General features: G+C 39.3%; 2 protein-coding genes across 2 annotated transcripts in view; both read left to right on the top strand.

Moving 5' to 3' along the window:
- arhgef1b (Rho guanine nucleotide exchange factor (GEF) 1b) overlaps window positions 1-12393 on the top strand; it is a 41432-nt gene extending 29039 nt beyond the window's left edge. The window contains exons 15-34 of the mRNA XM_053326368.1: window positions 1020-1031; window positions 1930-2094; window positions 3022-3212; window positions 3344-3490; window positions 3852-3934; window positions 4318-4443; window positions 4691-4805; window positions 5324-5424; window positions 5582-5656; window positions 5781-5856; window positions 5960-6127; window positions 6227-6314; window positions 6405-6518; window positions 6631-6710; window positions 6821-6955; window positions 7049-7064; window positions 7107-7216; window positions 7558-7748; window positions 8265-8371; window positions 8990-12393. Of these exons, the coding sequence (XP_053182343.1) occupies window positions 1020-1031; window positions 1930-2094; window positions 3022-3212; window positions 3344-3490; window positions 3852-3934; window positions 4318-4443; window positions 4691-4805; window positions 5324-5424; window positions 5582-5656; window positions 5781-5856; window positions 5960-6127; window positions 6227-6314; window positions 6405-6518; window positions 6631-6710; window positions 6821-6955; window positions 7049-7064; window positions 7107-7216; window positions 7558-7748; window positions 8265-8339 (2068 nt within the window). The 3' untranslated portion in view covers window positions 8340-8371; window positions 8990-12393. The remainder of the gene's footprint in view (window positions 1-1019; window positions 1032-1929; window positions 2095-3021; window positions 3213-3343; window positions 3491-3851; window positions 3935-4317; window positions 4444-4690; window positions 4806-5323; window positions 5425-5581; window positions 5657-5780; window positions 5857-5959; window positions 6128-6226; window positions 6315-6404; window positions 6519-6630; window positions 6711-6820; window positions 6956-7048; window positions 7065-7106; window positions 7217-7557; window positions 7749-8264; window positions 8372-8989) is intronic.
- A 371-nt stretch (window positions 12394-12764) lies between these two features.
- Window positions 12765-15982, top strand: cd79a (CD79a molecule, immunoglobulin-associated alpha). Its single transcript, XM_053326375.1, has 5 exons — window positions 12765-12864; window positions 13320-13664; window positions 14419-14534; window positions 14836-14898; window positions 15087-15982. The coding sequence occupies exons 1-5, from the start codon at window positions 12825-12827 to the stop codon at window positions 15210-15212; spliced, it is 690 nt and encodes a 229-aa protein (XP_053182350.1). The 5' UTR covers window positions 12765-12824; the 3' UTR covers window positions 15213-15982.
- The last annotated feature ends 51 nt before the right edge of the window (window positions 15983-16033 follow it).

Genomic DNA, 16033 nt, shown 5'->3' with positions numbered 1-16033 from the left:
CAATTACAAGATTAGAGAGACTGAGATTGTAATCAGATTATAATTAGGCTGTAGAGAAGGTTTTCAGAGTAAAGACTGTGTAGATCCAGTGACCAGGAGGAAAGGGGGAAGTGACACATGTCTGTAGCGCTCAAGCTGAGGGAGCGTGGTAAAACTCCCCCAGCAGTCTGTCCCTGCTGTGTGCTAGCTTTTGTCATGCTGCCCGTTGCTCGCTAGCTAATAGAGCCTGGAGTTTTAAGAAGGATTTTCACCAGGTGAACTCGGATCCAGTTGTCCTTTCCAGCCCTTTGCCTTCCCTCTCCCTCTCCCTCGAGCCGTTTCTCCTTTTTTCTTCTCACACTGGCACGTGTGCTCTCTTCATAATAACATTCTGTCCCATTTGTGTTTTTTGTGTGTCCTTTTGTGCAGCTCCTGATGTTTATAATAGAGCTTCTTTGCAGTTTTTGTTGCATTTAGGCGTTATTTGCGCAAGCATCTTGTTTGCTAATGGAGTGAGGTAGTCATTGAGTCTGAGGGAGTTGAAGTGGTTCCATTGCTGTTCTTTATACAAGCTGTTCTATGTTGAAGCTTTTGAATTTATTTTTGAAATTTCAAGTAGAATATTAAGATGGAAAAACCTTTTTTTAAAGCTGAAAAAATGCTAAGTTTAGCAACTTAGCCTGCAGTGAAGTCAGAGTAGCTAATCATGATATTGTGCTGTCATTGTACTAGTTAACATGTAAAAGTGAACTATTAACTTAGTTTTATATTGAATTTGTTTTTGCTGCTCATCACGTGTGCTTTGTCAAGGTGTCTGCGTCTACTGTGGCAGGGGTCCGTCCTTTGTCCAGCTTGTCTCCACAGTGTGTGCGGTTATATGTTGTGCCAGGGGCTTTGGCATGCTATTCTGACAGTGGTTAAAACATGTGTTTGGTATATTAATGTTGGAGTGTGCATTTACATGTTATGGTTGTTACTGTAGCTTACAGGAATTTTATGAAGGCGCGTATGTAACAATGTGGTCTCCCGTGTTTTTACAGACGGAAGACAAGGTGGGTGTCAGCGCCTTGACAGAGTCATGGACATTCATCAGGCCTTATACTGATCTTACAACACACACATACAAACTCAACAAACAACACTCACACACACAAACACTTGACATTAAGCCCTGTGGTTCTTGACTGACACATACATACACACTACATGGCTAAGTATTATTTACCTGCTTGTGAAAGGAAGTGGAATTAACTTGATTGTTGAGACCAGTTGGATTATTGTTAGTGGATGTTTATGCACGTTGTGTGGATTTGGAGAACTGTTGATATTAATTACCATTAAAGTTACCTCACTGAGAATTTTTGGGACATGCAGTACAGTATGTAATAGCAATGCATGGATACTTTCCTAACATACTTTTGTAGATTGGCTTTCAGTAGCTCAAAGGAAATTCTCTGTAACAAGTGCAGGAAATGAAGTGCTACCATGTCTACAGTATATAGAACATACTCTGTGTTTCATTGTCTAACTAATATGCATGTCATATGCCATGCATATATACCTGTCACTCATTTTCTCTATCTCACTGTCAATGTTGTAATTTCTCCTTTTTCAACAACTCCCAACTCCCGCTGTTCTACCTTAACTTATCTATCCATCCCTGTACATTCATATTTGAAATCAATTTCTGTCCACACTGACTACATATGTCTGCGATACTTCCCTTTCCACTGTCCATGACTTCACCACCAATTGGCATCTCCTCTTTTCATTCTTGTTTCCTTTTGTTCTCCCTGCTGCTTTTTTTCTTATCTGTTGGTCTTTTCTTGCATTTGTTCCCTCCTTATTTTCTTCCTTCTTCCTTCTCCTTTTCCTCTTTCTTTTTCCCTACTCTCTGTCCTTGTCTTTTCACATCCATCCCCCATCCTTTCCCACCTTCCCTCCCTACAGTAGGAAAGTGACACGTAGCGAGAGTGCTCGCGTGGACAGGCACTCCTCCCGGCGCCGCGGGTCTGCCCGGGTGAAACAGTCTCGCTCCCGTAGTGATGTGGACCTCCAGCCGATTGCTACCACACCTTCAACACCTGACTCCCTCAACCCCCCGCACCTCCATCCGTAAGATGGACAAAACCCCACTTAACCTCCTCCAGTGTCTCTGGGTAGAGAGGTGCACAGCAGGGACAGACCATCACCTGCAAAATAAATATGGTTTCAAAAACAGAAACAGGAGCAGCACAGCAATCCTGAAATAAGTAGAAAGAAATTGGAATTGAATAAGTATAATGGTGTACCATAATGAGAATATTGATTGATCAAAATCTTCTTGGTTGTTCAGAGCTATTAGGTAGATCTCATTGGGGACAGTTTAATAAAGAAAAGGGGTGATTAATGTGGGCAAGTGGAAATTATTTTTAAAGGGCAACTGTAGATTAATCAATCTGGCTGACAGGTTTACTGACTCGCTGTTGACTCTCAGACAAATCTGCCTCTAATCGTTGACCTGTGCTATAACTGACAGGAAGTAACAGTCGAATTACTCTTGACTTTCACTAAGAGGTCACAAGTCTTTAGTCTTTAGGGGAATGGTTATTGAGTTGGATCAACATTAGCCATTTAGCATTAAGTGCCAGCCCATTATTAAAGATTAGGCTGCATCTTGTTAGTTGATTATAAATCCTGACAACTCTGTCAGCGGTGCTGTGTTAGGAATTTGAGAACATCTTGAAACAATAAAGGATTCTGAATAAGCCAACAGAGGTCAAGCTCGTTATAAGTTTTTATATTGTTGCAACTGCTAGCCACTTTAACTAGCCTTTGGAATAAGCAAAATATGGGTAGCTCATCTATGTTCTGGTTTACATAAATTAATATCCATTAAGAGAGCTCTGTTGTACATTTGTACAAATGTAACCAGCTGTTAACAGCTGCTGCTGTTCCAGTGTTAGTCACATCACATGATAGTTTCCTGTTGGGAACCTGGTTTAAGTTGTGGTTACCCTCAGTCAAAACTCATTCTTGTCCCACTTCCTTCTCATTCCTCAGTTTTGAAGGGACAAATTTAGTCCCTGAGGGTCCCGGCCTGTCCCCCACCAGTCCCTCCCCACACCTGGAAGAGGTAGACCCACGCTTCCTGGAGTTAGAGCCGGACCCTCCTAGCTGGAGGGACCTGGTCTGCCCTGAAGCCCTGTCCCGTCTCAACAAGAAGGAGATCAAGAGACAGGAGGTCATCAATGGTGAGGAGAAGAGAGATAAAGACGCACATGACAAGATGTGGACTGAATATCTTTTGTATAAAGACCATGATAAATGAGACAAGGTGTCCCTTATGTCTTATACCATGTCAACTCCCTCTCTCCTCTCTTAGAGTTGTTTGCTACAGAACATGCCCATGTGCGGATGTTAATTGTCCTTCAGTCGGTCTTCTCCAGGCCATTGGAGAAAGAGGAGCTCCTATCTACCCAAGAGACTCACGCCATTTTCCCAAACCTGGATGAAATCATTGAAATGCACAGTGAGTGCTGCTGCAAAGAGGCTATATCTGACTTGTGTTTGTATCCTCCCAGGGTCCGACACAAATAGGAAACTAGTGCTCTAAACTATTATGCAGTCAACCAGAATAGTTTTAGGCAGCTTTTTGTTTATTTGTGCAAATTATATTTTTATTTGTTGCTAGTGATAAAGTTGGGGAGCACAATGAAGAATAATACAGAAATCAAATAAATCAGTGTTTTAGCACTAGCTGCATAAGTGCTTTTGTTAGTGCTGGGTTCTTCTTTGAGCTGTTTAAGAATTTGTTTAAGTGTACACAGCACTGATGCCTACCATTAAAGTACTATAAACTGTATTTTAAAACTAAACTGTTTGTTTGTCAGGTACCTTCTATGAGAACATGAAAAAACTGCGTTTGGAAGAAGGCTATATAGTCAAATCCATCAGCACCACAATACTCAACAGAGTGAGTCATTATAATCTTTCCCTTAATCTCCTCCAATTTCTCTTTTCTCTGTGTATCTGTGTTGCTTTTAAGAAGACCGGTATGTGCCGACCATATAACTCAACAGAATTTGGCAGTAGTTGTGCAAAAATCTGACTTTGTTGGCAGAACAAATGCTGATAGCTATTGATCTACAGTACCAGTCAAAAGATTGGACACAAAGGAAAGTGTGTATGAAAGTAGAATATAATAATGTTGTAACAGCCACACCATTATATTGGTCCTCAATTTTTGCTATCTCTACTTTTTCCATCCTCTACCCATATTTAGTTCACCCCTGTATTTCGTGCTCGCTCAAAACATTGTCTGACTGTAGCTGGTGTGTGTGTATGTGTGCATTCCAGTTTGGTGGTACAGAGGGGGAGTGGTTTCAGAAACTGACAGCTCGATTCTGCAGTCACCAGTCGTGGGCCCTGGAGCAGATCAAGAGCAGGCAGAAGAAAGATCAACGCTTCAACTTATTTATACTGGTACTATGCTTGTATGCGCTCACACACATACACATCCCTCTCTCTCATACACGCATTCACACACACACACACACACACACACACACACACAATTTTAAAAAATACCCCAGAAAGGTTTAACAGAAAGACACACATGGATGCACTGGATGGACATGCAGTCACATTATGTAAACAATTGCCATCAAACTGATCACATACAGTACATGTACACACATTCTGACACTGAGTCTATGTGCATTAATCCCAGGAAGCAGAGAGTAGACGCGAATGCCGCAGGCTGCAGCTCAAGGACATCATTCCAATAGAGATGCAGAGACTGACCAAGTATCCGCTACTGCTGGAGAATATTGCTAAGAACACAGGTTTGTATTGGTTTCTTTATGTTTCAAGTGTGTGTGTCTGTGTCTGTGTAACTAATTAAATACTTGCCAAATTAAGGTGCTTCATTCAATGATATAACATAATCACTTAATATAATAATATTTCTTTTGTATAAGAAAGTAGAAATTCTTAACAAAAAACAAATCCACTAATAACTTGATGTCTGGTGTTTATCTAGACTTTGCAAGCTGATAAATGGGCTTGTATTTATTTGATGATCTATTTGTTTAGGTTCTCTCTTAAGACTATAAATGCTGAAGATGCCAAAGATTCTTATATTAATGTTTCTAACCATATGTACCAATCTATTTCACAACATAAGATAAATGTGGAAAAGTATTTGCACAACTAACTTAAGCACACCAGAACACCCAAACATTTGAACAATTGATTACTGCTGTCCCAGATTCTGGTGTACATTCATGATTTATGGCTTTTGTTTGGGCTCTGCCATGAAAGTTGTATTTACCTCAGTTCTGTGTTTTCTGTCTCATCACAGAGGACTCGGCAGAGAGGGAGAGCATAGAACAGAGTGCAGAGAGCTGCAGAAAGGTCCTCAACCATGTCAATGAGGAGGTCAAAGTGATGGAGAACCTATTGGTGAGAAACACACAATCCATCACTCAACGCACTGTTATGTTATGTAGTGACTGAGCACCAGTTGGATTCTAATCGATTCATTCTGCTGCTTCGACTTCAGAGCTGTGCTGTCTGTCCTCCGTCTGACCCCCTAATCTCTCTATCTCTCTGTTTCCAGACTCTAAAGGACTACCAGCGCAAACTCGACACATCAGGGCTCAAACCAAGCACTGACCTTTATACTGAATATAAGGTAAGGTTCTTCCAACAAAATGGGTTTGCACACATGTTGGACTTTTAGATCTTTTTTTTTTGTCGCAAGAAGTGTTCTTATTATTGTTTGAGTGGTTTCATTAGTCTCTCTTTGTCTTTTATAGAACTTTGATCTGACTCAGAAGGTAATGCTTTATGAAGGCCCTCTGACTTGGAGAATCACCAAGGAGAAGACTATTGGTAAAGACATGCATGTGTGCACAGTTTCCTGCATTTTCAGCAGAGATGAACATTTCACAGACTCTCTCTGTCTCTCCCATTCCCTTCCGTCCTCTTCTTTCAGAGGTGCAGTGTGTGTTGCTTGCGGACATGCTGGTGCTTCTTCAGAAGCAGGACGACAAGATGGTCCTCAAATGCCAGAGCAAGAGTAACATAGCCGTGCAGGAGGGCAAGCAAATGCTGAGCCCAATTATCAGGCTGGACTCAGCTTTCCCTCGTGAGGTGGCCACAGGTCAGTCTCACACAGAAGTACAGTTGTTATAAAGACAAATATTTGTAAGATCAATATCACCCAAGCCAACAAATTGTTTGTTTTTTTCTTTTCTGTCAGATCGAAAGGCCTTTTATGTGATATTTACCTGGGACAGCGGTGCTCAGATCTATGAACTGGTGGCTCAGTCTGTTGGCGACAGGAAAACGTGAGTTTATGAGCGACTGAACATGTTTTTTTCAGAAGGTAAACCATAGAATGACATTTAATCTAATCTATATGTGTTTGTGTTTTATAGCTGGACTGAAGTGATAAAGTCAGCAATGGATGATCTGAAGAAGAGTGGAGCAACTATGAAGTTGGCACTGCCTCCTGGTGCTGTAGGTAGCAATACTGCCCCGCTCAGTCCATCGTAAGTGTGTGTGTGTGTGTGTGTGTGTGTTCAAGCATCAAGATATATTCATCACATGCCAAAGTTCACCCATCTCAAAATGTATTTCTTTTGTCATTTTTCTCTCTGTCAGAATCCCGGACTCTCTGAGCCCGAAGATACATAGTCCCCTGAGCCCGACTGAGAATGGAAGTTTAAAAAGCAGCAGCAGTGGTGAGCTGGCAGTGCTTTATCAACTGAACACTTAATGAAGAGTACTTATTTCTTATTGTTACACATTTCTGAAAGCTCAAGCCAAAGTTAAGCCGTATGTCTGTCTGTAGATCGAGATAAGGACAGCTTGCCGGGTGACAAGTCAGCAGTCCAGGAGCAATTACTGACTCACCTGTCAGATCATGGCATCAGCTTAGACAACCCCAAAAGCAATGAGAAGGTGGCCGATAGTGCTTTGGATGAAGGTGAATAGAATTCTTCCATCTACTCCTATAGATGTATTTTTATAACAGTATTGTCCGTCTCAATTAAGCCACTGAATCTCTCTTCTCTTTTAGTCATGTCGCTAAAAAGGCTGTTGATCAGTAGCATCAGTGTATCAGAGGACTCTGAAAGGCTGTTGATCGGTAGCATCAGTGTATCAGAGGACTGGCAACTTGATGAAGAAAATGGAGAGGAGCAATCAGAAAAGCCAAGTCAAGAAATGGATAGCTGTCAATCAACAGGTAGGTGCCTGGAATAATTTAACATTTTAGACAATACACTAATTCCCTGTCTTACAGAGAGGTAGATGAGAAGATTGATATCACTGTCTTGCCTATAATATCTCTAATTGCTACCATTAGTTTTGCTTAACTTAAAGATAGGAATCTAGCCTGGCTAAAGGTTAACATGTTATATCCTCATTGTTTTATGGGTGTGGGCAGGACTATTTCCTGGCTGTGGAAGTGTAACAAAGAAACTTTTTTTTTTTTTTTAATAAACACACAATAGGGTTTAGGATTTGGTTTTAACTGTAAACGAAACTGGCTAGTGACACTCCTAAATTAAGTCTTTATGTCCACAGAAGAACACATTCAGAACACAGACAGAGCAGCAGAGGAGGAGAATGATGATGACCCTTGTGAAAAAGAAGTTGCAGAGGCGGATGGAGAGGAAGAGAAGAGCATCAGTGCACCCCTGGTGTTGTCCCAGGAAAGGATGGAGGAAGTGAGCAGGAAGCTTCAAAGTCTGATGGAAAAAATAAAGAAACTACAGGTGAGTCAAGTTGACCAGACAGAGAGAGAGAGAGAGAGAGAGAGAGAGAGAGAGAGAGAGAGAGATAAGAATATAGAGAAAAACTCTGCGCAGGGAGCAGGTGTGACATGGACAGATACAGATGAGACATAACAAGAGAAGAGAGCTGAATGGAAAGAGACGCAGAGTTGGGCATTGAGGATTTCACTGACGATAACTTAAGTAAGGAGCGAGCTTTGGTATACTTTGGACAAATGGGGCCAAAATGGCACAAAAGAGAAACTAGAGAATAGAAAACCATTTAACCACTGCTGTTATTGCTTGGCTGAAAATTGCCTTGTGAAATTGGACTTCTCTGAAAATGGCTATTATGTCCTGCGCTTGCAATGGGATGTGTCAGAGAAGGAGGGAGACGAAGAGAGGATGTTAAGAGGAGGGGGCTGAAGTGTGTGTGTGTGTGTGTGTCCGTGTGTCCGTGTGTCCGTGTGTCCGTGTGTCCTCAGCTCTTAAGGTGATATTGATTTTTGCGTGTTGCAGACTGTTGAAGAAGACCACCACAGGCTGCTGGAGTCACTTTCCAAGTTCACACAAGATGGGGCTGTCTTCCAGTAAGACACCATCACACCACCTGCTGGCCAGTATAGGTAAGACAAGTGCAGTAGATACTTTAAGTGATCCTTAAAAACTTTCAAGTATTCTAGTATAATGTCATCTGATTAAGTGTGATCATTAGTCAAGGGTGTAGGTTTGGTTTTAGAAGGGACTAGTTGGGGGGGATTTGATATTTGAATGCTATTTCAATTATGACAAAACTGGTAATCTCGTTTTACAAGATAATTTAGTCATTAGTAAAATAGAATATTACATTATAATAAAAAATATAGAGTTAATGATTTTATATGTGAGATACATGCACAGGAGCTGCTCTACAGCCCTGAGTAGTGTCCGCAATATTCCTGTCGGGCTACTTACAGTCCAAAAAACCTCCATAAATAAGATGGGGCAGAAGACTTGAGAGGCAATAACTGAGGCAATAACTATCTCCAAATCACTGGCTGCTACTGGTAAAGTTTAATTGCTGTGGGCTTATTGTAACAATTGAATATATCAATGCTCAGCTCTATTCTCATGGATTTTAGCAGCTAGAAAGTCAGAGAGCATTGTTTCGAGAGATGTCCGTGAGCAAGTCAAACTGAAACTGTTAAAGGATTCATGTTTTTATCTCACATTCAAAAAAAAATGTGTCTTTTCTTCTGTTTTAGATTCTTACTGGTGCTGGTTTGGAGTGCAAGAGTGACTTTTAGAGGTTTTTCTAAACCCTCATAAGTCATGCCTGGACCCTCGCTGCATTATTTGTGTCCCAGCTTTTTGCAGCCATGCAGGAAAAACAGTCTGCCTGACGGAGGGGGTAGGGAGGGCTTTGTGGACAGTGCAGTGGTTCAGTGATGGAACATGGGAGGTGTGTGCATGTGTATGTGTGTCTGTTTGCGTGCATGTTTGTCAGAGAGGTATACAAAAGAAAAAAAGGAAAAAAAAAAAGAGACATCCTACTTTTGAGTGGGATTTTGTTTTTGCAGAAAGGTTGCCCCCCCCACCCCCCAAAACAAGAAGCAATATTTTGCCGTGAGAGAGATGCTGCCTAACAAAATGTAGTGATTGTGATCTGCTGTAACACACATACGCACACCAGGGAAATGCTCGCTAAGAAATATTTACATTATTGCCAAAAGCTTATAAATCATATGTTTTCCTGCCAAGTTAGCTGTACCAGGCAGAAACTTTAAGGGGCCAAAGTAGCTTTTGAAGAAGTATTGAAATACTACTGCTGATATACTGTATGGTATTCTATCTTGTCTATGCCAAAGTACAACAGAGATGCACTTTTTTTTCTGATCAAAACTAGTTCTAAACACCCTGTTATTTTGTGAAATGTATTACTTTTACTCTATATTCAGTATAGTTTTTGAACAGTTCATATAGGCGGCCCTCATTTTGGAAACTGCATGCATTTAAGTGTGTGTATGTGTGTTACAAAGTTTTTAATTAAGAACAATTTGTTTGGAGGGTTCTTACTGTAATTACGTCACATAGAAACATTTATAAAAAATTGGCACTATAGCTAATCATGCTGTTAATAATGGAGTCTTGTTTGTATTTACTGCTTTTATTTATTCCTCTGAGTCCTGTTGGGTCAGTGAGTTGCCTCACCTGAGTGAAACTGTTACAGCACTGGGGATAAAAAAGATCGAGCAATGTGCGAGAGATGGATAAGACACACACACAAAAAAGGCAAACTTTAAGAATGTGAAATAGAGATGAAGGGAAGGTAGCGAGTGAAGAAAGAGTGATTTAAGGACGGGGAGTGAGTTTAGAGGTTGTTGTTGTTGATTTGGTTTATTTGAAGCCAGCTTGAACCAGTCAGGATTTGCTCTCTCTCCGTCCTGAAGAAGGAAGAAAAAGCAGAATTTGAGTATGTTAGTGTCAGATACACACAGATGATTCACACTCATACACCACCAAGCACTGAGAGGCCAAGCGCTACAGAGATGTTCACAAAGGTCGCTCAGTGCCAGCATCACTTCTGCTAGCATGTTTGATTGAAATTTTTGCTGTGTCAGCTTCCCCTAGTGAAGATTTACAGCTCCTGATCCAAAACACAGATTTTAGATGGGGTTATGAATTGTATATGACGTTAGATACATGTGTTATTAGTAAACGTTTCTGTTCTTCCCTGGTAGCAATATTTGTATCAAAATTGAGCTCTGTCTTTGTATTTTATTCAGCAGTTGATTGTAATTATAATTATGACAATATAATTTACGAGAAGTGGCATAACTGTGGCCGTGCACACAGGACCAAAGACGTAACAATGCACCGTTGGATCCTCATTCTTCATGACATGCCTCACCTGTATAGATGATTACTCTCTCCAAACTCCCAACATGTCAGCTTAAGTGAAGGGATTTCAAAAGCACATAGAAGAATGAAATATTAGTTGTCATGAAAAAAAAACAGGTTTTGATTCTCTGATGAATGTAAAAGTGAATACCAAGATGAAGAATGTTAGATTGCCCTTGCCTTATTATGACCAAACTCACTTACACTTAAAGGGTGAAAGGAATGCTTTCATCAGCAACAATTATTGGAAAAGTTGTCTTCAGTACCTGTTTGTGTGAGTAAAAGCCAGTGTGACTGCCACAAACTCTGCTGTTCTGACCTGGATAGAGGACTTGATACCATGCACTGTTAACCCCTCTGGTACAACACATGGGACCCGTTACAGAAGCAGAAAAGGACAAGACAATGAAGTCAGATAAACATACAAAGGAAACATAGAAGGCTTGGAAGAAGGAAAGCTGCAGACTCATTCCGACGCCGCTCTTAACAGTACTGTAATCATGATCACTTCCTGATATGCATTCTCAATGTTGTTGCCACAACAACAAAAATCCCCTCCGACCCTACTGAACCTCAGTATGAAATTATGCAAATCATGGTGCCAAAAGTTATTTAAGTGTCACAAATTGCTTAATAAGTTTACGTTTGAACATTACTGCCATGTGTTCCTGCGTCTTCCTCTTAGGAACTGTACATAAATGTTAGATTAAATGAAAAAAATGTTTTAAAAAAAGTATGAAAAGGTCCCCCTCTTGTTTTTTTTAAAGCGCGTTAGCTACATTCACCTCTTAATAACACCCTCACCTCTTGTAATAGCATGATCACCTCTCCTACCACACAGCTTTACAATATGTTGTGTATTTCATTTGATTTACTTTACTTTAACGGGTTGGGGAGGTTTATGTTACTTTTCTTTCTTTTTTTGGGGGTCATTGTTTATCAAAAAGCTTTTGTAATTATGTACTATGCATTCGACTGTAACGGTGAGAGAGACGGGTCTTGTCTGTAACTTGTCTTCGCATGAATGAGTTCAACAATTATACAAATATTGTTTGACATGACATTGTGTTTGCTCTGTCTGTGCCATGGCTCTCCAGTTTACCAATGGGAAACATTTAAAGACATCATCTCATCCAGGGATTTATTTTTTTAATTGTTAAAGTGCAGCAGGTGAAACCCAGTTAACACCAGCTTCCAGTGATACTTTCACTCTTCACTTTGCTGAATGACTACCACAGGCACTTACTGCTCTCTCTCGTCCAGATGCTTTCCCTCATGTATTCTGTATACAAAATACTGAGCTGTATAGAAAATGTATTTATAGATTGGTGCCTTGCTTTGACAATCAAGTTGTTTTCTTCATAAAGGGCTCCTAAGTCTACAAACACAATCGCTTGTTATGGTTTGGCTGTCTTTCACAGAGGACGGTGAAATTGACCTCAGAGAGTGCGAGACAATGACCAGATTACTAATAAGAACTGCAAGATCATCCCAGGAATTTGGTTTTTGTGTCCATCTCCATTACAGCAATAGGATTTGAGCCCTCCACCAATTCTGCCAGCCAGTTATTGCCCTGTGTAAAAAAGACACTTCTCCTTGTCATACAGGCATCTGCTATCTTGTTTATCTATAAACGATGAATATAAAAGAACTATACTGTGTATTTGGGTTTTGATTTTATTGTGTAAGAGGCTCTTTAATTATGTATACTTAAGAAAATTTCTGGTACGTTTTTTAATTCTTCATTTTTTTTAATAAATTGGGGAAATGAACACCTGTTGAGTCATTTTATATACAGATAGTTATGAGCTGATAGGTGCGAGTTTGACTTTACATGAGTATAGAATATATAAGATACAGTTTAGGATCCTATCGGTTCCATGAAAAACATCTAGTTTATGTGTGTCCCTTTTTAAACAGACTGCACATTTAAAAAGAAAATGGTGTCTTTAATCATGACATAACTATTATTCTCATGTTTGAATTGATGTTCTAAAAGCGTATAGCTTCAACTCTCATGCAAATGTGAGACTGCTCAAATTCATTGAAGCGTAAATCCTGAGAAGAAAAAGAGAAAAACAAGACACCAGCTTGTTGTTACAACAGTAAAGACACATCGGTGTTGTTGTGCAGGGAATTTTTTTATCTACATTATTCCAGCTGGCTTTTTTGTTTCTGAACTAAACATCTGTAAGCAGAATGGCAACAGTTACATTTTTTCTCCTCTGCAGCTTTATTGGTGAGTTGAATCAATTTGTTATATTATATTTTATCCCTCTATATTTTATATCAATATTTTAAATACACTTTGAGTATGTACAATAAAATATATGTCAATATAATAATCAGTTGAATTATGTGAAACTAAGGCTATTTTATGAGTGTATTAAAGACAGTATATGTGTGTACACCTACATTAGTTTTTATATTTAGCTCTTTTGAGTTCTGCTCCAGTGAACCACATCTCCTGCCATAGCTGTGCTATAATTTTACGTTTGTCTGTCTGTTAATCTTGGTTCATTGTGCTGATGCTAAATCTATTCTAATTATTCAACTTTCAAGAAATACATTTATTTGTTACAAATAGAAAACTATGTTGCAATCTCTGCTATTGTCATAAATTGACAAATTTTGGGTTAAATGAAAAATAAATGAAGGTACAAATACATGCCCTAACTGTTGCTTCTTCCATAGTGCTTTCTGCTCAGGGTGAGGTGACTGTAAAGGACGACAGGACCTGGATAAGGGTGAAGATCTCTGATAACGTTGTCCTGAAGTGCTGCTACGAAGACACTGATGAACCAAGTCAGGTCAAATTAACTTGGGTCAATGTAGTTAAAGCTGCCAACAACACCTATGCTAAACAGCTTGTGGAGCGTTCACATGTGATTAAGGATAAAAAAGATGATAAGTTTAGTAAGGAGGTTTGTGGTACTCTAGAATTTACATCAGTCCGGCTGAATGATACTGGGCTGTACCAGTGTCGTCTGGATGGCAGTAGGGTATACCACACACATGGCACCTACCTACAGGTCTACAGTAAGTGTGTATATCTCTTTGGTGGAGGGTGGGGTGGGGGGGTTGTCTTTGCTGTACAAACCAATCAGAAATGGTTGTATGTGTGGGTGTGTAATATGGAGAGATGGATCCAAGTGAGCTCTAAGTACTGCTAACACCTCATAAGCCCTAAATCCTGTTAACTTTAGTCCATCCAAGAGTGGCAGCATCCTTGTATCCTATCTTAGCTAATCTTTGCATCATCAGGATGGTCTCAGTTACAGTCTGCCGTCCAGTCATTTACTTAAAATAGCACCAAGATTAGATCAAGTTGCAATCACTCCATTGTGTAGAGGCATTTCTCATGCTGAAATGCCTCCTTGCATCCTAATCTCATTAAATACAGATGGCATATGTGGAAATGTAAAACAACCACTATACTCCTATGGGGATTATTTGTGAAATAACCTGCATTACTTTACAAGAACACCAGTGACCTTACCCAACAATGCTATCAATTGTTTATTCATCCATTTCATATGACAGACTGTGTTCTTTACACTAAATCATTTAGTTATATAAAAAATGACCAATCTCATGATAAATCTCTAAGTAAGTCTTTGAATATTGAGTAATTACCCAGCCTGATTCTTTTTACACAATATAGCTTCTACTTTCTACTGTGCTAGTGGACACTCTCATTTGTCTCAAAAACAAGCTAGGTTTTTTCGTGAATAGCTAAAGATCAGACCGCTGTGCTGTTGTTTTCACCTCTGAACCCTGTCTGTGTGTCTAGAGCCAATTGAGAAGACTATAAACCTCAGTGAAAGAACCAAAAATAGGATCCTGACTGCTGAAGGAATCCTACTTTTACTGTGTGTCCTGGTGCCTTCTGCCACTCTTCTCCAAAAGGTCAGAAAGTCACATGATTGGGAGTAATTATATATAATTATATATTGCTATACACTGATCCGTCATTTACTGTACCTCTGGCCTACAGCATTGCTGTTAGAGCCTTACTTCATTTCCTAAATTTCTCAATAATGGTATTGCCTTCTCATTCATGTTAACATATCAGAAATGCAATAAGAGAGCCCTTCTTTGACTTTGTTCCAAATACATTCAGCAGAGTTTCTTAAATGGTTTGTGTGTGTGACTGTGCGTGCTTGTCAATGGGAAGTTGTACCATTTCACTTCTGTTTTCCCCTCCTAGTCAAAGAAATTATATCAACTGGAGAAGAAGAAAGTGAATAAGGAAGAGGAAAACATATATCAGGTGAAGTTTAAATGAGTCACATCCTCTCAAACACGCCATGGAAAACAGAAAACTGAAATACAAGTATCACTTTGTTGAAACAGGAACAAAGATATAGGTTATCTTTAAACGGTTCAATATTACATGAATATATTCCATTGACTTTTGTGTGTTTACTTGATTTCCATCTTCCTTATCTCACCAACCAGGGGCTAAATCTGGATGACTGTTGCAACACAACATATGATCAGATAGAGCGCTCCCAGGCACAAGGCCCCTACCAGGATGTGGGAAACATTATGGAGGAGGCCGAAATCCAGCTGGAGAAGCCTTAAATGGTAGAGGAAAGGGTTGAGTCTAATTTTAGAGCTTAAGTGTGTGATATTTTAATATAAGATTAATTCTTTACCACACACATTTTAATTTGCATATAGCCTGCAGTCATAGTTTTAGTATTTGACAACATATTGTTTCTTTTCTTCTTTCTTTAATTTGAGATTGTAAAATGTTTTGATCTTGGTATTGCAGCTGACAAAACAGCCTTGCCACTAGCAGCTCCACTCCAGACAATTTTGCAGAGGCCTGAAAATTCTGTAAAAATGTCTATTAAGTTTGGATATTTTCCATGTTTAATACATTTAACTGTTCTGTTATATTCTTTGTTATTTTTTTGTGATTTTTAAAACAGTTCTGTTGTGTACTCCAACATTTCTTCACTTTTATAAATAAATATTGGTATCTGTCTTTCTAAAAATGATATGTGTAACCTTAAATGAATATAAAATGCTCACCAAATGCAATCAATAACAGTTATAGTCCTGCACTCAGTAGTTATCCTAAACTTTCTATCATGTCAAATGATCTTCTTTAGCAGATGGGAACTGAATTTCAACTTTTAACCTAACGTGGAGAAACCACAAGGTTCCTCCATCTGCTGAGGAAGATTGTGTAATAGGAATGAAAGCTCTGGGACAGCATCTGTTGTAACATTGTTTTGTCATCAGTTTCTTTAAGGTGTATTTTTATTAGTTGTGTTTGTTTAATTTACTGAATAACCTTCTGCTGTTTCACAATGTATTTGCTTTGTGTGCTCAAAGAATAAAGCTGCGAGAGAAAAAAAAATCCTATAAAATATGCAATAAATTGTGTAAAAAAA

The sequence above is a fragment of the Scomber japonicus genome, chromosome 10 (assembly GCF_027409825.1).
Source record: "Scomber japonicus isolate fScoJap1 chromosome 10, fScoJap1.pri, whole genome shotgun sequence".
NCBI lineage: Eukaryota > Metazoa > Chordata > Actinopteri > Scombriformes > Scombridae > Scomber > Scomber japonicus.
This window is presented reverse-complemented; position numbering and strand designations above follow the sequence as displayed.

Excerpts from the sequence above, each read along its gene's own strand:
- cd79a (XM_053326375.1), top strand. The coding sequence starts at position 12,825 with ATGGCAACAGTTACATTTTTTCTCCTCTGCAGCTTTATTG. Across the intron at positions 12,865-13,319 it reads TCTCCTCTGCAGCTTTATTG|TGCTTTCTGCTCAGGGTGAG; the intron begins GTGAGTTGAATC and ends CTTCTTCCATAG. Across the intron at positions 14,899-15,086 it reads AAGAGGAAAACATATATCAG|GGGCTAAATCTGGATGACTG; the intron begins GTGAAGTTTAAA and ends CTCACCAACCAG.